Here is a 20056-nt window from a genome sequence, read left to right as displayed (position 1 = left end):
TAAGATTTGGGGCTGGGCAGTGGTGGCGCACGCCTTTAATCCCAGCACTCTGTAGGCAGAAGCGGGCAGATCTCTGTGAGTTCGAGGCCAACCTGGTCTACAAGAGTTAGTTCCAGGAAAAGCCCCAAAGCTACAGAGGAAATTCTGTCTTGAAAAACCAAAAAAAAAAAAAAAAAAAGGATTTGGAGACTTTGGGGGCATGGAGAATGGAGAGATGATGGCTCAGTTGTTAAGTGATCACTATTCCAGAGGACCTGGGTTTGAGTCTCAGAATCCATATGGTGCGCCTTTAATCCCAGCACTCGGGAGGCAGAGGCAGGTAGATCTCTGTGAGTTCGAGTCCAGCCTGGTCTACAAGAGCTAGCTCCAGGACAGGAACCAAAAGCTACAGAGAAACCCTGTCTCAAAAAATCCAAAAAAAAAAAAAAAAGAATCCATATGGTGGGTCAGAGCTCTTTAACTCCCGTACCCTGGGATCTGATGCCCTCTTCTGGCCTTCTTGGGCACTGCGTACGCCTGATACACCAAAATGCATGAAGGCGAAACACCCATACATACAAATAATTTTGTTTTTGGAGACAGGATTTCTCTGTGTAGCCCTGACTGTCCTAGAATTCGTTCTGTAGACCACGTGGGCCTCGAACTCAGAGATCCACCTGGCTCTGACTCCAGAATGCTGAGATTAATTTTTATTTATTTATTGATTTAGTATGTATACAATATTCTGTCTGTGTGTATGCCTGCAGGCCAGAAAAGGGCACCAGACCCCATTACAGATGGCTGTGAGCCACCATGTGGTTTCTGGGAATTGAACTCAGGACCTTTGGAAAAGCAGGCAACGCTCTTAACCTCTGAGCCATCTCTCCAGCCCCTGAGATTAATTTTTTAAAAATTAAAGATTTGTAAACTTTTTGGATAGAAGGAATGTTTTTTTGTTGTTGCTTGTTTTTCAAGACAGGGCCTTGACTGTCCTGGAACTTGCTTTGTAGGAAGAAGGCTGGCCTCAAACTCACAGAGATCTACCTGTTTCTGCCTCCCAAGTGCTGAGATTAAAGGGCATGTACAACCCAGCTCAGTTAAGATTGATTTATTTTATCTGAGAGCTCTACCCGCATGCACACCTTTATTCCAGAAGAGGGCATCAGATCCCACTAGAGATTTTTTTTTTTAAAATATTTATTTATTATGTATACAATATTCTGTCTGTGTGTCTACAGCCACAAGAGGGCATCAGATCTCATTTCAGATGGTTGTGAGCCACCATGTGGTTGCTGGGAATTGAACTCAGGACCTTTGGAAGAGCAGGCAGTGCTCTTAACCTCTGAGCCATCTCTCCAGCCCCCCCCACTAGAGATTATTGGGAGCCACCTCGTGGTTTCCGGGAATTGAACTAAGAACAAGAGCAGCCAGTGCTCTTAACTGCTGGACCAATCTCTCCAGCCTCTTGTGTTGAAATTTAATGATCATTGTAACAGTATTTAGCGAAAATTAGGGAGTAAAGGCCCCACCTTCGTGGTGCCATTATAGAAAGGTGAGTTCCAGCCCCTCTGGTTCTCTCTCCCACCAAACAGTGATGTGCTGCAGCTCTTACCGCATGTTGGCTTCTTCCTCCTGGACTTCCTGGCCCCCAGAGCTGCAAGCCAGTGACATTGTGGGTCACATGTTAGCTAGCCTCGGGTGTCCTTTTAGAGCAGCAAGAATAGACTACAACGAGACTAAATATTTTGTTTCACCCAAATTCATATGTTGAAACGTCTCCAATGAGACAGTGTTTGGGGGTGTTTTAGAGGTGGATCGTGAAGATAGAACCGTTGTGGGCCTGGGAAGGGTGCTCATGCCTCCGCCATGTGAGAGCTGTCAGAAGATAGCCTTTGTTTCCCAGGACAGCGCTCCCAGGGCACTGAGTCTGCAGCCTCCTGCACTGCAAGAGATAAACTATTGTTCAGGAGCCTCTTGGGCTGTGGGATTGTTAGAGCATGGAGTGGACAGAGACACAGGACTACTTGGTATTTAAAAAAAGCCTGGAGGCGCTGTGGTCTGACTTAGTGGGTTTTCTCTGGGCACTGTAGGAGGAGTATGACCTGCTAGTGGGTCTCATGTTCTGCAGAGACCTGTTACCTGCAGTTAGTTCCTTGTCAGAGGCTGAATTCTAACACCCTACATCAAAGTGGTTCCTGATCCACTTTTTTATAGCCCAAATAAAAAGAGGAGCTTCTGACATACACATAGCAAAGGTGACAGGTTATGGGGGAGGACAGAAGACAGGAATGCTGCTGCCACAAATCAAGATGGGTTCAAGTCACCAGGCAGTGGTGGCGCATGCCATTAATCTCAGCACTCAGGAGGCAGAAGCAGGCGGATCTCTGTGAATTTAAGGCCAGCCTGGTCTACAAGAGCTAGTTTCAGGACAGCTAGGGCTATTACACAGAGAAACCCTGTCTCAAAAAAAAACAAAAAGAGATTGGTTCAAGTCACCAGGAGCCAAGAAAGGGAAATCCTCTTGGCCCTGTTGACCTCCAGAGCCACAGACCCTGTTACTTGTGCCTTCTGGAGCCCTCTGTGCAGCAGCACCAGCTCTGTCTGGGACGCTGGCTGTCACTAGGCTGCCCACAGCTCTGGGCTGCTTTATTTTTTTCTCCATCTGAGGCTCTTGCTGAAGTTCCCTTCTCCACAGAGCGCTGTTCCAGACACTGCTGCTTTTCCTGTGTGCTGACTTTGATGGCACTAGGGAGGCAACTCTGGTCACCTGGGTTCTGGGGTGACATTTGTCTGTTCTCTAACCTAGCTGTGCTGTGGACTTGCTGCCAGGTTTCACAGCAGAATTGGATGAAAGCTTTTATTCAGTATGTGGTGGTACACACCTACCAACCCATCTCTCAGGAGGCCTCAGCAGAAGGATCTAAAGTGTGAGGCCAGCCTGGGCTACATAGTGATTCCTTGTTTTTGTTTTAAGTTCTTTTTTAATATCTTTGGCATGCTTATCTCTTGTGTTCCACTGGCTTGCCTGTTTGAACACTCCAGCGTTCTGCTAATTCTAACTATCTCTTTGTATAACAGTTTTGGTGTTCTAAAGAAAGAATACACATTAGAGACAGAGAAGGTTCATTCAGCAAGGTGCTTGCTGCCAAGCCTGAGGACCCGAGTCTAACCCCCAGAACCCACACGGTGGAAGAAACCCCACTCCTGCAAGATGTCCTCTGGCCCCCAAAAGTGCTGTCTGGTGCCCAAAAAGTCAAGAAAATATTAGATATGCACTTAAATTTTCAGTGACCTGCTTGGGGTTGTTACTTTGAACTTTAATTCAAAATGTAGAATTCTCACAGTGTCTGTTGTGTCTGTATTTAAAGTCTGCCAGCAGATGTTAAAATTTCTTCTTCGTGCTTTCCTGAGCTTCCCCTGTAGGCCCCTCATTTGGCCATTTAGGCAGATATTTGGGGTTCTAGTCACCTAGCTGCCTGCCCTTCCTCGGCTGAACCACAGACAGTGGACGGAGAATAGCCGCACAGTGCCCCACCTTCTTGGGACTGTCTCCCACCACTAGAGTGCCCAAAAGAGAGCCAGCAAGTGCGGGGCACTCCATGCAGCTCACTCCCTCAGTGCGTAGATCTGCCCGGTGAGTCCTGGTGCTCATTCTAGGCTCTAGCTGCATGAAGTCAGGTCCTACATGCCAACGGTTGCTGTTCAGAGTGAACACTGCCTGCTGACAGGCTGCCTCCTCCCCGTACATCTGCAGGTTCTCAGTTGTTGCGCTGGAGTCAGCTGCAGTCACATCTGTGGAGCTGGAGCCCCGAGCCCTGTTCTGTTAGCGGAACCAGACCGTTTCCCTAAGTGACGGGCTTCTCTGTGTCCCTGCTGGGCTGCAGTCTCACACGGATGTGTGCAATGTGCCGAGTTGAACACTGACTCGCCACTGCTGCTGGAGGTGCGGATGGGTGTCTCCTTTCTTTGAAAACTTATTTTTACTTGTACATATGGGGGCACACACACCACAGTAGGCATATGGAGGTCAGAGGACAACTTGTAGGAGTCAGTTCTTTCATTCTAATGCGTGGATCCCGAGGAGCAGAGTCAGAGGCTTGGTAGCAGGCTCCCTTACTGAGCCCTCTTGCCTGCCCCGTGCCATCTCTACCTCTTTATCCTCTTCCACCCTTCCATGATGCTTGGTCTGCTTGACAAGTGAAGCCCAACGTTTAAAAGGCTGAACGTGAAGTTTGGTACTGCTATTTCCCACAGCTCAGTTTTACATTTCTCGGTTTTGCTACTGTGCTGTTTCTGTTTCATAGATGATGGCTGCTTTCTTTTGACTTTAAATCAGACAAATCCAAAGTCCTCCGCAGGCAGTTGTGTGGGCGTGCTGGCCTTGGGCTCTGCACTCCTAGTGTGAGCTCCTCTTGTGGAGCATGGATCTGCACTGTTGCCTTTGTGCTAGGGAGGAAGCCCAGCCCAGTACAGCCTCTACACAGCTGCTTCTTCCTCGCCTTCCTTGCAGGCTCTGTGGACGCTTTCTAGCAGAGGCTGCCTCCTGCCCCTTGGTGCTGCGGCTCAGGCTGGAGGACACTTGCTGCATCTTGCCCTCCAGCTTCAGTAACAGGCCACAGACGAGGCCTGGCTCCCGGTGCCCTCTGCACCTGGTGTCCTGCACCAGTCCTCATGATGCAGCCAGTGTGGTTCCCACCAGACGGATGGGAAGCAGTTCCTGCTCACCTGCTAGCTTGGACCTGAGAGGACACTTGCCCTGTTCACTCAGTCCCCTGGATAAGTTTTCTCTGTTCTTTGTAGCAGGGCAGCTTTCAAATGAGATCCCAGTTTAACAGGCTACTCACCCAGCTCCTATTTGGGTCACTCTGGAAGCTGGCCCTGTCAAAGCCCCAACTCTTTCCAGCTGCCACCATCACACACAGAACCCTTTACTGGATAGGACAGATGATGGGAGCTCCCAGGATGGCCTAGGGCTGCCCTTCTTCTGCACCTTGGGTCCTCACACATTCCAGGAGTTTGTATTTTGGGGGAACTGAACCCATGATAGGCAGGCACTATCACCACTAGGCCCCAACCCCCAGCTTTCTTTTACTTTTCTAAGCCAGGGACTAACCAAGTTGCATAGATCAACCCTGAACTTGTTCTCTAGCCCAGACAGACTTTTAACTCCTATCCTCCTGCCTCAGTCCCCTGAGGAGCCAGGATGCCCCGCTCTGGGAGCTCTCTCTGATGGTACTGGTTGTTACAACCCGCTGTCTCCTGAGCATGACCTCACTCAACCCAGTCACAGACGGGCATCCGACGGGCATCCCTCAAGTCCAGAGATACAAACCTGAACAAGCACTTCCTCTTCCGCCTCCTGGAGGATCCCTGAGGTGGCACAGCCTGGGGCCCCTCCCTATAAACAGACTAGATGGCAGGTGCTGTTGCCAACTGTTTATTCATCAACCCAAACAGTTGATAAGTGTGACATGCAGCGCCCATGGTCACTGCAGGCCGCTTAATCAGTAGCACAAGCCAAATTATCAGAGGCCAGAGCCTATGGCCTGTCACCCAGGGCACACCAGGATATCCAAGGGTGTGGGTTTTGCTGAGTGTGAAAGGTATCCAGGCAGTGGTCAGCCTGGAGCTGTGGAGCTGCCAGCCCAGGGAAGAGGGCGAGTGAAGAGCAGGACTTGCACTGGCCAAGAGGCTGACATGGGATCTCTGGTGCTGCCAACAAGGGCTACTACCCTAGTGCCGAGCCTGACGGCTAAGTGAGCAGGTGCATGTGAGTGTTGGGGTCAGGCTGTCCCCTCCTAAGGCATGACTGCTATGAGCTACTCTGCCCCAGTGCAGTAAAGAACCACAGGGTATCATTTTCCCCAGTGGGTCCCAATGGCTCAAGTCACTGAAGCCTTCAGCGCCTATGGCTGGCAAACCAGGAGAAGAAGGGACGTGGGCGTGGGCGTGGGGCCTGGAGGACACGAACAGTGCGTGGTGAGCGCCAGGCTTTGATGGTGGCATCATCGCTGGCTGTCAACAAAAGCTCCTGCTCCTGGGGGCTAAAGGCCACCGAGTTGACCACGTCTTCATGCCGCAGCTTGGCTAGGCAGATGTTGTAGTGGCGGTCCCAGATATAGCCATGCCGATCTTCAGCCCCACTGTGGGATAGCATCTGGATGAGCCCACACCCACCGGCAGAAGCCCGTACCCAAGCCCAGGGGCCCACCTGAGCCCACACCTGGCCACAAAATCCCTGCTGACATCCAAGAAGATGAAGAAGCACTCGTCATTGGGCGTGTAGGCACGGTGCGCTCGCAGAGCCCGCTTCACCTCCCGCATGGTCTTGAGGTCAAACACCAGCAGGTCAATCTCCTCTGCAATGGGTGGTGGCTGCATGGGGTCAGCTACCACTGAGCCAGGAGGCCAGGCGCGGCTATTCACATACAGGTACCTGAGCAAGGGACACACGTTAGGTACAAGCATGCTATTAGATCTGGGCCTTCTGTGGTGTCCCACCCTGCACACCAGGCCCACCTGTTATCAGGAGACAGGCCCATGCCAATGATGTGCCCGTGCACGTCAATGACATGGTCCAGTGCATCAAAGAAGGCATCGGAGCCCCGGCCCTCACCCAGCACAGGCCCTGCTGTAGTCATCTGGTGTGGCAGGATCTGTTTGATGCCTGCATGGAGACCAGGGCGAGGGGTCACCCGGAGCCTGGAGGGCCAGCACCACCAGGGCACTCCCAATCCGAGAACAGCCCTCATGGTCCACACACACTGCCGACACTGAACACTCAAGCACGGCTGCCCACCTGGTCACTTGCCAACCAATCCCCTGCCTGGGTTTTCACCACTCTTACACAGAATCGAATGCGTCAAAGCCAGAGTTGGATCCCAATGCGTGATCCAAGCTGTGCTTATGGACTTGCTGGTTTGGGGAGCACCACCGTGGTTCTGACCCTCCCAGGCCCAGCTCTGCCCGGCCCACCATTACCGATCTGATGGGGTGAGTAGGTGAGGCAGCCAGTGGTGAAGATGAGGTACTTGTTCCTGGTGTCAGCATCACTACACTCTGGGGGCTTGGTGTGGCCCTGGGCCAGCAGCTCAGCCACCTTGGCCTCCAGTGCACAGTCTGATAGCTGTGCGTGTCCATCCAACACGCTATCCAACATGCGCCGCAAACCTTCCTTGACGCGGCCAGAACCAGAGGTGTGCAAACCCGGGCCAGGGGGCTCTTCTTCACTGTCCCCACCTAGGTCGAAGACTCGGCAGGGGAGCCCAGCCTGGTCCCCAGCATCCAGCAGGAGGTCCGGGCTATCAAAGCGGCTGCAGTCGGCCACCATCACCGTGCGGATGGTGCTAGCGTTGAGGTTCTGGATCTTAAAGAGCCGCTTTACCACGTTGACATTCTCCGACTCCACATCCTACAGGGACATAAGGCAAGGCCCGAAACAGGTGGGTGCTGGCCAGAGAGCCAGGCCTGGAGAGCAGCCTACCCTGGGCCCTGCGTCTGCCCTTCCACATCCAGCCCTGCCCGCACCTTCCTCTCTATTTCCCTGCCCTACCCATCTGTCTGCCCAGCCTGTCCCTGCCCCAGTCTGAACCTGGAAGGCATTGTTGAGCCACAGCACTGAACAGGAGGTGATATCTCCAATGCGGTGCAGGTTCCCCGAAATGAGGCTGGTTTCTGTGAGCCAGCAGCCAAACACATCATAGGGCTTGTTTCGCACACGGGACAGCAGGGCGAAGGAGTCTGGGAGGAAGGCCACAACTGGGCATGCTGCCAGCAGGCAGGGCACGACGGGGCAGGCAGCCCAACCCAGCGGCCACACTCACCTAGGCTGATGACAGCTATCTCGCCTGAGGAGGAGTTGTGCGGCCCCAGGAACACCCCTGAGGCCAGCAGCAGCGAGTCATCTTGGTTGAACTGCGAGAACTGGGTGTAGCTCCAGTTGTACGGCCTCATATCTGCGCTGTGCAGCAGGGAGATGCTCAGGTCGTTGTTCCAGATCTGCACCAGAGGGGCCGCGTGGTAATTACCTGGCCAGTCCACGCTGGCAGTACCGGAAGTTCTGACTCTTCTCACTGAGGTGTTGAGTCCTCCTGGGGCGAGAATCTCGCCCTAGCCCCTTACCACCCCCTCTTACCATACCCTGTCAATGCAGAGGGCTGGCGTCTGGAGCTACAGGTTAGAGCTGTTCTTAACTGGGGGTCTTGTATGTCCAGATCAGGCCTCCAGGGCCCGTCTGACCCTCTCTGCTTGCCTCAGCACTGGCTTCTCTTCCCACTGAGCTCTGCTGCCTGAGAGAGGCGCTCTCACCTTCACCGTGCAGTCCTTGGAGCAGGAAGCAAACTGGTACCCCGAGTGGGAGAAGCTGAGGTGCAGGACCTGGTCGGTATGCTCCTTCAGTGTCTGCACCTCCACACAGGGTACCATGTCGTAGAGCCGTCGGAACTCCTCATACCAGGACGTGGCCGCTGTGGGCAATGCAGTGTCACTCCTACATGCAAGCCTCCCTTGCTAGGACAGACCAAGCGCTGACGGCATGGCCTCCCCACAACGCGGCCCAGGGCTGCAGTCCCTGAGCCCCGAGCCCTTGCTCTGAGGCCAGCAGGTTGTGCGGGTACTGACCTGGGTGGCGGGGCACATCTCGAGCCACCTGGTAGTACCGGTAGAACTGCTCCCTCCATAAGAACTCGTCCCGGGATACAGCCTGCCACTGGCGGCAAACCAGCCCAGCAGCCAGCACATCTGCAGGGCCCAGGCTCAGGAAGATCTGGTAGATAAGGCTGTCGGGGAGCAGGGGCATGCCCCCCTCGTCCATCGTGACATTCTGCCCAGACGGTCCTGAAAGCCACCAGTGGCTGCTCTGAGCCCAGGCCTCCTCACTCCCAACCCTAGGGAGAGACTGAGGGTCTGGGGCTCCAGACATGGCAGCCCCACCAACTGCCCATCCGAGAATTCCACTGCACTGGGCATGTGCAGGGTAAGAGGAGGGCTTAGCAGTACTGTTCCACGCCACCCTTCTTGAAGCCCCCAGCCTCACATCCTCCAGGGTCACCAAATGACTGGCTGGACCAGATGGTGAACATCTCAGTACCACTAGGCCTAGTGCACCCTCAAGAGTGGGGGGTGGCCCCCATCTTCATACCTTCCAGGTGGGGGTCTCTGACACCTTCCCCATACTCCTGAGCCCAGGAAGACATCTGAGTGCCAAGGCAGGCAAACAGGTCTGGGCTGCCCAAACTGGCAGGTCCAAGTTCTAGCAGTCAAGACCAAGTGCCAAACACCCAATCTCTGTCTTTGACCTTGCTGCCCCAAGACTTCAAGCTAGGGCTGACTTTCTTCTGAGAAGGGGCTCCTCCTGGCCAGGGGCCCCTGCTTTGTGGACTCAGGAGAGAGCCTGGCCAGGAGGGTGGTAAGGGTGGACAGGGTTTCTGACTGTCGGAGCAGACGGCAGGGATCAACCTCGCTGCCTAGCTAGACTGGGCAGCGGGTCCTTCATTCGCCTTCTGACACTGCCGGGCGGACTGGGATGGTGACAGCCTGCCAAGACCATCCCTGGCCAGATAAGGTGACCAAAGGCTGTACATGTGTAGCCATTGCCAGGAAAAAGTTGGTGACAGTGGACAAGGCCAGTTAAGGTAGGGCAAGGCAGGGCGAGGCCCATGACCAGGACAAGGCCTGAGAAAATAAACTCAGGCCAGTGCCGGGGGTAAGGGACACCGAAAGTGGCACAAGGCTGACGACGGCAGGACTGGGAGTAATGGGGCACAAGGCCGGTGTCGAGGGGCAGGGCAGATGACACAGGTGAGCACTGCAGGGCCAAAGCCGGGACTCACCGCGGCGCCTCCGCCCGCTGCGCTGCGTCCCGCTTCCGCCGCTCTAGCCCCCGCCTCCGCGTCTTTCCCGAGGAGCCAGACTCGACGCCGCGAGCCCCGAGGCATCGATGGCCGCCTCTCTTGCGCCTGCGCCTTGGGCTCCGAGTCGGGGCCGGCGTTTCTCTACGCGCCTGCGCGCGCTCATGCTCCCGCGCTCTTGCTCTTAGAACAGTACTTGCTCCTGGCTGCTCGAAAGGGCGGCAGTAGCGAGCCCCTCCCAGCTGGACGGGTTCGAGACTCGGCCCCGGCTCTCTCTGCTGCTAAGGCTTTGAACAAGTAACTTAACGAGCACGTTGTTGTTGTCTGTGGGGATAAGAGCAGTGACTGGCGTGCAGAGTGTTGAGCACTGACCTCAAGTGGAAATCGGGGTGCAGAAATCAACGCAGACTTTGCACTTGGGGCGCAATGCCAAACCCCCGCGTAGATCAGGTTCTAGGATAACCCTAGCTTGGGGTAGGGGTTCAGTAAACGGAAGACAGATGTGGACTTCCTGGGTTGTGCTTCCTGTGGCACTGGACGGTGGACTCTGAACTGGGACAGTGCCTTCCTTCACCTCCCCGTCCTGTCGCCTGCTGTCCCTGACTGGACTGCCATGCTGTCCCCTAGGGCGGTGTTGTTCTTCACCCTGCTCTTAACAGCCATTTCGCTGGGCCAAAGGGCTCGGAAGCCCTCTAGGGCCCCTTCCCCTATCAGCACCATCCAGGCCCAGGCGAATTTCAATGTTGAGCAGGTAAAAGCTGGGAGGTAAAGGAACAACCGGCAGGATTGACCCAGGGTGCCCATTCCCTCAGTCAGTCCTGAGCCCTCCCAATTCACTCCCAGTTTGCAGGGACATGGCTCCTTGTGGCTGTGGGCTCTGCGTGCCGCTTTCTTCAGGAGCAGGGCCACGGGGCTGAGGCCACCACATTGCACACAGCTCCCCAGGGTGCAGCTATGACTGTCAGCACCTTCCGAAAGCTGTGAGTCTAGGTGCAACCTCCACCTCATCCCTGCCCCTGAGCCTCCCTTACTCTGTCCTCTTGACCCTAAACCTCACCCCTAACTCCTCTATGGCCTGGGTAGGTATCCCCATACAGCCCTATCTGGGTTGGAGTTCTAGAGCCTTGGATGCTTCTTTATATCATGATACCTTCTTCCCCTCCCTAGAGATGGAATCTGTTGGCAGGTACGCCAACGCTTTGGAGACACCGGGGTCCCTGGCCGCTTCTTGCTCCAAGGTGAGGCAGGGTCATCAAGCAAGGGGGTACAGAGCTGGAGGCGGGGGGGGGGGGTGGCTGAGGAGCTGATGGTGCTGTTGCTATGGTTCTGCCTCTGCCCCAGGGGCCCGTGGGCCAGTGCATGTGGTTGTCGCTGAGACCGACTACCAGAACTTCGCCGTCCTGTATCTGGAGCAGGCGAGGAGGCTGTCTGTGAAGCTATATGGTGCGTGCTAGTTCAGCATCCACACGTGACCTCGAAGGGCCATCCTGGTGGGTTGGGTGACACCAGATGGGCACACAGATCCCCATTCCCTTTCTATCCCAATACTGGGAGGAGCAGCTACACACAGGCTGGTGTGGAGATTAGAAGGGGCAGGGACAGACAGCCGACCTGGCTGTGTCCTGGGTACCCTGCCCCATTAAACCACAGGAACTCTGTGTGTCCCACAGTCCGCTCACTCCCGGTGAGTGATTCTGCCCTGAATGTGTTTGAGCAGCGAGTCAGAGGAGCCAACTTGACAGAACACCAGGTCTTTTTCTTCCCCAAGTACGGTGAGTGTCCCAGCCCAGTCACCCTCCCAAGTATGTGAGTGTCCCAGCCCAGTCACCCTCTGAGTACAGTGAGTGTCCCCAACCCAGTCACCCTCCTGCCCTCCCTGACTACTGCCTGCACCCCCTAGGTTTCTGCGAAACTGCGGACCAGTTCCACACCCTGAACGGTGAGTTCCGTGCCAGCAGAGCAGAGCAGGGGGACTGAGGTCAGTGTCTTTTCTGCCCCCCCCCCCCCCCCCCCCCCGCTAAGCCCTGTGTCTGCTGCAGAGGTGCGGAAATGAGGCCATGTGGTGGAGAAGCTGTGGACAGTGGACTGCTCTCAGAGAGTTCTAAGCACGCTGAACGCGCTCCTGGAGTCTCCTGTCTGTCCCCAGAAGCATGCCTTCACACAGCTCTGTTGTCCTGGGGGCTTTTCAGTAAACGTCAGATGTGGCCCTGGGTCTTTTCTGTCAACTTGGACTAGAGTTCTACCAGGCTGAGGTGGGAAGGGAAGGCAACTTGCCCCCTGGCTGTTGGATGGTTCTGCCCTGGAGAGGTGGGGCTGAAAACTGCTCCTTCTACCTAGAAGCAAGAGTCCCTGCTCCCTCCCTGAGCCTGCTTCCCTTCTACAGTGAAGGCTTACTCTGCTCTGTGGCACTTTCCTTCCCTCACTCTCCCATCCCAGCCTACGGTGCTGGCTTAGTGCCCATGGTGTGTGTGGGGGGGGGGGCAGACTCAAGGCCCTGCCTAGGGTACCTTCTCTGGAGAGGGACACAGGTTTCCCAAGTCCTCTGGGCCCCTCCTGACCCTTGACCCTGGAGGCTAAAGAGCTATTATAGGTCCAGTGATACTTGCCAGGAAGAATCCAGGGCGGCTTTAAGGGAGCAGTTGGGGCACATAGAGTGGAAAGCTGTACCCCAGGAACAAGGAACAGGCAGCCTACTTCATATGGGACCAGTTAGGGGTGAGCATGGGGCTCTTAACATGTGGGTCGAACCCCTGATACAGGTGTTCCCCCAGCAGCCCCTACTGTAGTCAAGGTTACCAGCCACAGGGAGCTAAGTTGTGCATATCCCCATAAGGAAGGACACAAAGTAGGCAAGTCCTTGCTCCTGGGAGCAAGGTTCAGCTATCTATTAATGACAGGGAGACAAAGGTGAGCTAGCCCCTGGGCTCCCCAGCCAGCCATATTGTCCCCTCTAGCAGCCCCAGGATACCCCAAGTGAGCTATCGTACTAGCAAGACTGCTGTATGATTCCTAGAGCAAAGTCAGGTGAAGTCTTGTCTGGTGGCCTGTTTTGGAGGAATGGGAGCTATAGTTATAGGGGTGGCTCTTGGGCCACAGCTGCCCCAGAGGAAGCTCTGATCACCTAGGGTCTCTGGATAGGGCAGGAAAATAGACTGGAGGGAGAGTGGACCACCAGGGGCCTTGCCTTTTTTTTTTTTAATTAATTAATTAATTTATACAGTGTTCTGTCTCTGTATATGTCTGCAGGCCAGAAAAGGGCACCAGATCTCATTACAGATGGTTGTGAGCCATCATGTGGTTGCTGGGAATCGAACTCAGAACCTCTGGAAGAGCAGCCAGTGCTCTTAACTTCTGAGCCATCTCTTCAGCCCTACTAGGGGCCTTGGAAGGAGGAATTTCGGGAGACTGTCCTATCCACAAAAAACAGAGTTCACAGGAGCACGCTGACCTTGTGGGGCCTGGCATTGGTCTCACCGCCCTGGCCCCAGGAACACCTTTTCCTTCTTGTCTTGCGTTCCCCCAGAGAAATGATGAAAGGGTTGAGCTCCCACGGCCAAGGCCCAGCCTTCTGATCTCTGCCTTGTTGTCCTGTGGGGCTGCACGGGCTGAGCCTGGACCATGCAGCCATTAGCTTTTGTGCCAACCCAAGGAGACGGCTCTAGAATTGGCACATATTTTAGTTTCCTAAAAGTGTTTTAAGAGCTCCAGTTAAATTTGAAAATTGTAGGTAAAATAATAGTGTGTGTGCGCGTATGCATGTGTGTGTGTGCATGCGCACGCGCCTGACATGGGTTAGGGGTTGCTTGTGGTGGTCAGAGGGCAACTGGCAGGTGTTAGTTCTCTCCACCTTTAATAGAGTCTGGGGACCAAACTCAGAATGTCAGGACTAGAGAGACAAGTATCTTTACCTGCTGAAATGTCTCACTGGCCCATGAATATCTTCTTTATTTTAAACTATTTCCTCTTTTTTTAAAAAAAAGATTTATTATGTGTATGGTGCACATATGTTTGCAGGCCAGAAGAGGGCACCAGATCCCATTATAGACAGTTGTGAGCCACCATGTGGTTGCTGGGAATTGAACTTAGGACCTCTGGAAGAACAGCCAGTGCTCTTAACCTCTGAGCCATCTCTCCAGCCCTAAAATATTTCTTATTGAATACTCAGGACCTCTGGAAGAGCAACCAGTGCTCTTAACCTCTGAGCCATCTCTCCAGCCCTAAAATATTTCTTATTGAATACTCAGGACCTCTGGAAGAGCAACCAGTGCTCTTAACCTCCGAACCATCTCTCCAGCCCTAAAATATTTCTTATTGAATACTCAGGACCTCTGGAAGAGCAACCAGTGCTCTTAACCTCTGAGCCATCTCTCCAGCCCTAAAATATTTCTTACAGGGGCTGGAGAGATGGCTTAGTAAGTAAGAATGCTTGTTACACAATCATGCAGACATGCGTAGTGTAAAGATTCTAGCATGGCCAGTCCTACCGTTAACCCCAGCACCGGAGGGTGGGGACACAGACAAGAGGGGTTAGGAAGCTTGCTGCATTCCAGCATAGCTCCAGGTTCAGTGAGAACCCTGTCTCAATGGAAGAAGGCAGGAAGGACACCCAGTGTCCTCTTGCTCTGCATGCTTGCACACCCACATGGAAACGTGCACATATACAGTACATACACATATTCATACACAAGTGTTATAATCTGTATGTAACTTTTGAATTCTAACAGGCAATGTATAATATCTAAGGAAAAAATAACTAAAAATCTGTAGACGCCAATATGTAACTGGCCATCTTTCCTGAGACCACAGGATTAGAGGCCTTGACCTGGGACTACAGAACAGGTGACCTGTCTTTGCCTTGCCTGGAGGTGAGGGGCTGTACCCCTTCTCAACAGGCAGGAACAAACAGTAGCGCGCCTGCCCTTGCTGTCCACCCAGATGCCCTATGGACAGGTAGTCCCCTGCATATGAAGACGGTTTACACTCGGGGGCCTCCTGCCTCTCATGACAGTGTCCTGGGAAAGAATTCTGGGGCGAGGGAAGTGAGCAGAGGCCAGCACTCAGGAGTCTTCCCAGAGAGGAGACACAGGGCAGACAGAAGGTGGTTTGCCCTGGCCGTCACTGTCGGAAGGAAAGATGGAGGTGGCTGAGGAGGGTAACGGGAGGAGTGGGCAGGTAGAAGCCTGCAAGGGAGCCAGGGAGGGGTCCTGGATGGGGAGGAGGCACAGGGCAGAAGGAGCAGGAGGGCCCTGGAAGGCAGGGATTGCAAGTGGGATGTTCTCCACTCTGAGCTGTCTGCTTCTCCAAGCTTTGCGTGGTGCTCTGTGCTGTCACCTGCCCCCTCCCTCCAATCTTGGTCTTGTAGAAGGCCATGGTCAGTTTCAGAAGACCACACAGGATCCCAGATCCGCTTCAGTCCCAGGATGACAGGACAGTTTTGTTTCTGTTGCTGTAAATCTAGGGTGGCCCACTGGGCATTGGTTGGAGGCTCCACCAATCACATCAAAGGTGGGAGGAGCTGCCCGCCCTTCATTCCAGCATACTCTTGAAAGGGGAACGGAATGAAATGGCTACAACAGCCTCCAAAACCTGAAAAAGAGCCACTTCGTGGGGCCCTGTTTCACCACGGGGCTATCTCCTGAGGACAAGTCCCCTCTGTGAAGTTTCAGCAGACCTGGGAAGGCCTGGTCCACCAAGGGCCCTGCTTGGGCCCAACCTAGAGATCTGGTCTGTCCTTGCTCTGTTCCCCAAGTCTTCTCAGTGTCCTGCCCTGCAGAAAAGACAGCCCAGGGAACAGGCTGAGATGGCTCTGCGCCTCCTTCTGGAAGCTCAGGCAGGAACTACCTACACCAAGTTTGCACAGCTCTTGGGTCACCAGCCTGTGACCAGGGAGAGCAGGGCACCTACCTCTCACAGCCTCGAGCAGGATCCTACCCAGGTTCCTGCTCCATAGTACCTTGCAACTATGGGACCCCACTTCCTTAGGGACCCGCGCCCCCAGAGCTCCATTCCCATGGGACCTCGCTCCCATGGGTCTCTACTATAGGGTCCCGCTCTCAGAGAAGGAGACTCCGAAAGGTCCTGTCCCCACTGTACCTGCTCTCATAAGAGCCCCGCTCCCAGATGGTCTTTCCCCCAGCTCCTCCCCTCTGCATGGAAGGTCCCTTTGGAATACCCCCAGCATGTCCTACCTGGCCCGGGTGTTCCGAGGCCTTTCCCTCTCCCCCTGACCAGCTCTGTGTTCCAACAGTGAATAGTGTTTATGCTACACTGCTTTCAGCACGTGAGAGGGCTATGGAGCTGCTTGGGGGCTCTCGGGCCAGACCATGGGTAAGAAGCTATGGAAACCAGGACCAGACATGCCCCCTGCCTAGAACAGGGTGTTCTTTGGCATGAAGAACAGATTAGGGTGGACGTGGGCGGACTTCTGACCCGCTTCTGGGGACACTGAGAGCAGGTGTCTGGAGTCACAAGATGGCCCCAGCTGGACCCAGCAGGCTTTCTTTTCCTTGGCTGGGACCCAGGAGACCCTGGCAGGTGTTTAGGGTCTGAGGACTACAATACCCTAGGTCAGCCCTGCCCTCCCTCCACACCCACCTGGCCCTGCCGCACTTCCCGGGGAGGAGCATTGGCCAGGTGGGCATGAAGAAACGAGTTTCTGTGCAAGTTTCACCAATATCATTCCTCAGTCAGGCCTTGTCCCTCTGGAGCCTGGTCGCTGCTGGGATGGGCCCTTGGTGGGCTCTGTGGCTGACTCTCACCCTTCCCCAAATCCTGGAGGGCCAAATTCCAAGCAAGCTTCAAGGCTTTCCCGAGCTGACTAGCTTCCACAATGACCAGGTACGGGACTTTCAAAGGAAAAGACGCAGGTTGCAGCTGGCTAGGGTCCCGGCTTTTGGGGGGAGGGTGTATGCAGGCCCATAGGCACTGCATTGGGAGGCCGGGGTGGAACCTGAACCTGGAGTTCCAGAGTGAGCCCATGACCTCCCCCAGAAAAGGGCCTAGCTCCATCTTACTGTCTGTGCTGGCACTAATCAGTCCCTCTGGGAAGGGACACAAATGGAGATTTGGGAAGGCCACCTGGCTACTGACGAAGGTCACCCTCTACCTGCTAGATTAAAAGCAGCTGCAGGGTTCTCCCAGTGTTGTTGATGAGGAGGGTCCTGGCTGAATGTGTGCTGCCCAGGGTAGGGCGGGAAACGGCCAGCTATGCCTATCGCCAGCCATGCAGTTTCAGGGGGAATGGTTTGTCCTCGGTCTGGCGGGCAACACCTACAAGAGAGAGCACCGGACCCTGCTCAGCCCCTACATCACATTGTTCGAGCTGAAAAACAACAGCCATTTTCAGGTGACCAATACCATGACTCGGTGAGTGGGGTGTCTTTCCTGTCCCAGCAGTCAAGGACTTGGGACTGTGTCCCAGGAACCTTGCATGGCCCAGCCACACTGTGGGGTGAGGAAAGACATCTAGCGACCATGTCTAGCACATCCTGGTTCATGACCATTGCTGAAGGCCAACCCAGTGAAGGGCTGGCTGTCAGAGGAGAGGCATCCGGGGAGGCACTCTAGAGACGGAGGGCTAATGGGTTTTCAGTACTCTTGTGTGGTCAGGGACCTCTCTCTCTCCCTGTCTTGGTTCTCTCTGTCCTGTCTTGCTCTCCTGGGTAGGTTCTGCTTTGAAAGTCTTAACAGTGGCAAGAAGCCCCTACTTGAAGTCTGTTCGTGGTCCTTTCTGGAGATTGTTGGATTGGGTGCCAGAGGAGGCTAGCTCCTGATCCCCAGAAGCTTTCTTTTTGGCATGACGAGCCCCTGCGAATTTGAGGACCAGTGCTGGGTGGAACAGGAGTTGTTCTTATGGCACCGAGCCAGGCTTCTTTGAAAGGAAGAGCAACCGAAAGGAGTCCAGAGCTGAGGCCTGGGGAGTCGGGAGGGTTCCCGCCCTCTGCGTCCTGGGGTGTAGGCCTCTTCAAATAAATAGCTGATTTTGTGTGTGTGTGTGTGTGTGTGTGTGTTCCACCAGGGTGGGCCTGGCTGGCTCCCTTAGCCCTCTGCCCACCCCCGCTCCTGCCCTTGCCTCCTCCTCCCACAGGGGCAAGCTCTGTGACATTTGGTCCTATGCTCTGATCCCAACAACCAAGCCTGGGCAGTTCACCGTGGAGAACAAAGGTGAGCGTGGCATGAGTGGGAGGGCACAGCTGCCTTGGGGCCCTCACATGTGTGTTCCTCGGGGTCAGGGACTGGAGCAGACAGAGAAGACATACAGGTCATCGAGACAGACTACACCAACTTCGCCCTGGTGCTGTCCCTCAGACAAACAAGCAGCCTGACCATCATCAGGGTCAGCCTTCTGGGTGAGCCCCCGCTTGCGGAAGCCTGGGCAGGGTGGTGCTGTCTGGGTTGGGGGATGGCTTGGGGGCAAATGCCTCATTACCACCAAGCGCTGAGAGCCGCGCCGTGCTCCTCTGGCCACAGGTAGAAAATGGAGGCTTCCTCATGGGCCAATAGACAGATTTGTCTGCCTGACCAGAACCCAGAACCTCACAAAGAATAACTTCATCTTCCCGGATGTGACCGGTAATGGGTTTGCAGGCAGTGGATGATGGGAAGGGGGATGGGATCTGGGGACGATGGTGGCACCTTCCCCAACCTTCACAAGTCCAGTGCCTATCCTCAGGGGCCACGTATGGGGTATTGTAGTCCCAGAGTCTTTAACCCAAGTGCTTGCTACAGAGTTCAGCCTGAATCAGCAGGGAGGTGCTCATGGCTCAAGTTCTTATCTGAGTCCCAAGCCACTCCCTCTCAACCCTGTGTCACTATCCCAGGCTGCCCCCTCCTGGCCCTGGTTCTGTCCTGGGAGGATAGTTCCCTGCTCACAGGAGACTGGAATTCTTCCAGGGAAGTCCTTGAATTTGGTCAGCCTCTTTCTGGCAGGAAAGTCTCCGGGAGCCCAAGGCCACGGGGCTTCAGGGCTGAGCCCTGTCTTCAGCCTCACTCCTCTTAAGGATGGATCAGGATCCCCTCAACTCCCGCCCTGTCCAAGGACCTTCCCCATCATGCCTCTCCATGCACACCTGCCCAGTCACATTTGCACACCAAGCACGTGCCTACAAACATGCAGACAGGCACACGCTCACACACACATACCCTTGTCATTTTGAGATAAGTCTTGAGGTATAGCCCAGGCTGGTGTGGCAATCACGATTCTCTTGCTTTAGTCTCCTGGGTGCTGGTATTTCAGGCCTGTGGCACCATGCTTGGGTCACATTCCATACGGCATGCGTATGGGATCATGTACGTGTTTGCGTTAACCTTAACACTCACTGTCACATACCAGCAGATCCACCCCAAGTCTAGGACCCTTCGGGGGCAGGCTGGGCCACAGCAGGGGCTTCTGGGGAGCCCAGACTGGTGACAGAGGTGTACTCTGAGGAGCACGCCTCCTAGCCCTTTCCCTGGAACCTCTCCTGGTCTCATCTTCTGGCCCAACTCTAATCTGCCTGCCTTCTGTCCCTCCCAAGTCTCTCCCAGGTTCTTCTTCCCTTATCCCAACACTGTCCCTCCCCACCCCTTCAGGCTGGACACCTGATCCAAATGTCTGCTGAAGAAGGCAAGGGTTCCTGCCGTAGAGCCTCGCCCTGCTTCTGCTCTCAACAAATAAACACGCTGCCCATGACTCCAGGATGTGACCACTGTGACCGTGGGGTGGGTGAGAAGCAAGAACAGAGGCTCTGACCCTGCAGGACCATGATGATCACGCTCTGAGCCACCCCAAACTGGCTTCTCAGCCCCCACAACTAGACTCCTCCCACTCCTCCCTTGCCGGCCAGCTGTCTGAGATCACAGGCCATACCTCTACCTAGCAGAGCCCTGGGACCAACACGGTGGGCCGTGGTAGGCTCAGGGCATGCCCCTGGAGCGCTGGGTCTGATGGCAGGCAGGAACAGTCAGAACCCCAGAGCAGAAGGAAGCCGATGCCCCAGGCTGGGGAAGGAACAGGGTATGCTTTCTTCCTCTGGGATATGGAGACAAACATTGCTAGCTGACGGCCATTCTAAAAAAGCTGTTTAAAAATAGAGATGCACACAGGGTCCAAAGCAGTGGGCCCAGAACCTAAGCACTCCAGTGCCAAACGCACCCCTGAAAGAGGTTGACCGCACAATGTGCACCTTCCCCAGTCCACGGCAGCAGGCCGCTGCGTGCCCCCACCCTCATCTAAGCCTTTCTCAGCCCCA

At 54.8% G+C, this 20056-nt stretch overlaps 3 protein-coding genes across 4 annotated transcripts; 2 read left to right on the top strand and 1 right to left on the bottom strand.

Annotated features, from left to right (window-relative positions):
• Positions 1-5400: 5400 nt before the first annotated feature.
• Fbxw5 (F-box and WD repeat domain containing 5) lies at positions 5401-9934 on the bottom strand. Of its 2 annotated transcripts, XM_057755811.1 has the most exons (9): positions 9810-9934; positions 8599-8814; positions 8287-8444; positions 7803-7977; positions 7571-7719; positions 6961-7390; positions 6499-6646; positions 6203-6415; positions 5401-6122 (listed from the first exon to the last, which is right to left on the bottom strand). In XM_057755811.1, the coding sequence occupies exons 2-9, from the start codon at positions 8789-8791 to the stop codon at positions 5879-5881; spliced, it is 1710 nt and encodes a 569-aa protein (XP_057611794.1). In that variant the 5' UTR covers positions 8792-8814; positions 9810-9934; the 3' UTR covers positions 5401-5878. The 2 variants fall into 2 exon arrangements, with proteins under 2 accessions (XP_057611794.1, XP_057611795.1); XM_057755812.1 differs by lacking the exons at positions 8287-8444; positions 9810-9934 and having other exon boundaries at positions 8599-8718.
• Positions 9935-10010: 76 nt separating this feature from the next.
• C8g (complement C8 gamma chain) lies at positions 10011-12044 on the top strand. The gene is made up of 7 exons (XM_057755530.1): positions 10011-10578; positions 10671-10807; positions 10995-11065; positions 11169-11270; positions 11498-11599; positions 11728-11766; positions 11867-12044. Exons 1-7 carry the CDS (start codon positions 10441-10443, stop codon positions 11878-11880), a joined length of 603 nt encoding a protein of 200 aa, XP_057611513.1. The 5' UTR covers positions 10011-10440; the 3' UTR covers positions 11881-12044.
• Positions 12045-16503: 4459 nt separating this feature from the next.
• Lcn12 (lipocalin 12) lies at positions 16504-20040 on the top strand. Its single transcript, XM_057754606.1, has 6 exons — positions 16504-16664; positions 17056-17192; positions 17914-17996; positions 18059-18175; positions 18297-18398; positions 20000-20040. The coding sequence occupies exons 1-6, from the start codon at positions 16551-16553 to the stop codon at positions 20038-20040; spliced, it is 594 nt and encodes a 197-aa protein (XP_057610589.1). The 5' UTR covers positions 16504-16550.
• Positions 20041-20056: the final 16 nt, after the last annotated feature.

This window comes from Chionomys nivalis, chromosome 22 (genome assembly GCF_950005125.1).
Source record: "Chionomys nivalis chromosome 22, mChiNiv1.1, whole genome shotgun sequence".
NCBI lineage: Eukaryota > Metazoa > Chordata > Mammalia > Rodentia > Cricetidae > Chionomys > Chionomys nivalis.
The sequence above is the reverse complement of the archived record's forward strand: the minus strand, read 5'-3'. Positions and strand labels throughout refer to the sequence as shown.

Bases quoted from the DNA above. Each gene is read 5' to 3' on its own strand.
- Fbxw5 (XM_057755811.1), bottom strand. From the start codon at position 8,791: ATGGACGAGGGGGGCATGCCCCTGCTCCCCGACAGCCTTATCTACCAG. The intron at 7,720-7,802 runs GTGAGTGTGGCC...CCTTCCTCCCAG, and splicing joins GATAGCTGTCATCAGCCTAG to ACTCCTTCGCCCTGCTGTCC. The intron at 6,647-6,960 runs GTAATGGTGGGC...GTCTCCATGCAG, and splicing joins CTACTCACCCCATCAGATCG to GCATCAAACAGATCCTGCCA.
- C8g (XM_057755530.1), top strand. From the start codon at position 10,441: ATGCTGTCCCCTAGGGCGGTGTTGTTCTTCACCCTGCTCTTAACAGCC. The intron at 10,579-10,670 runs GTAAAAGCTGGG...ATTCACTCCCAG, and splicing joins CGAATTTCAATGTTGAGCAG to TTTGCAGGGACATGGCTCCT. The intron at 10,808-10,994 runs GTGAGTCTAGGT...TCCCCTCCCTAG, and splicing joins GTCAGCACCTTCCGAAAGCT to AGATGGAATCTGTTGGCAGG.
- Lcn12 (XM_057754606.1), top strand. From the start codon at position 16,551: ATGGGCCCTTGGTGGGCTCTGTGGCTGACTCTCACCCTTCCCCAAATC. The intron at 17,193-17,913 runs GTGAGTGGGGTG...CTCCTCCCACAG, and splicing joins GTGACCAATACCATGACTCG to GGGCAAGCTCTGTGACATTT. The intron at 18,176-18,296 runs GTGAGCCCCCGC...CTCTGGCCACAG, and splicing joins CATCAGGGTCAGCCTTCTGG to GTAGAAAATGGAGGCTTCCT.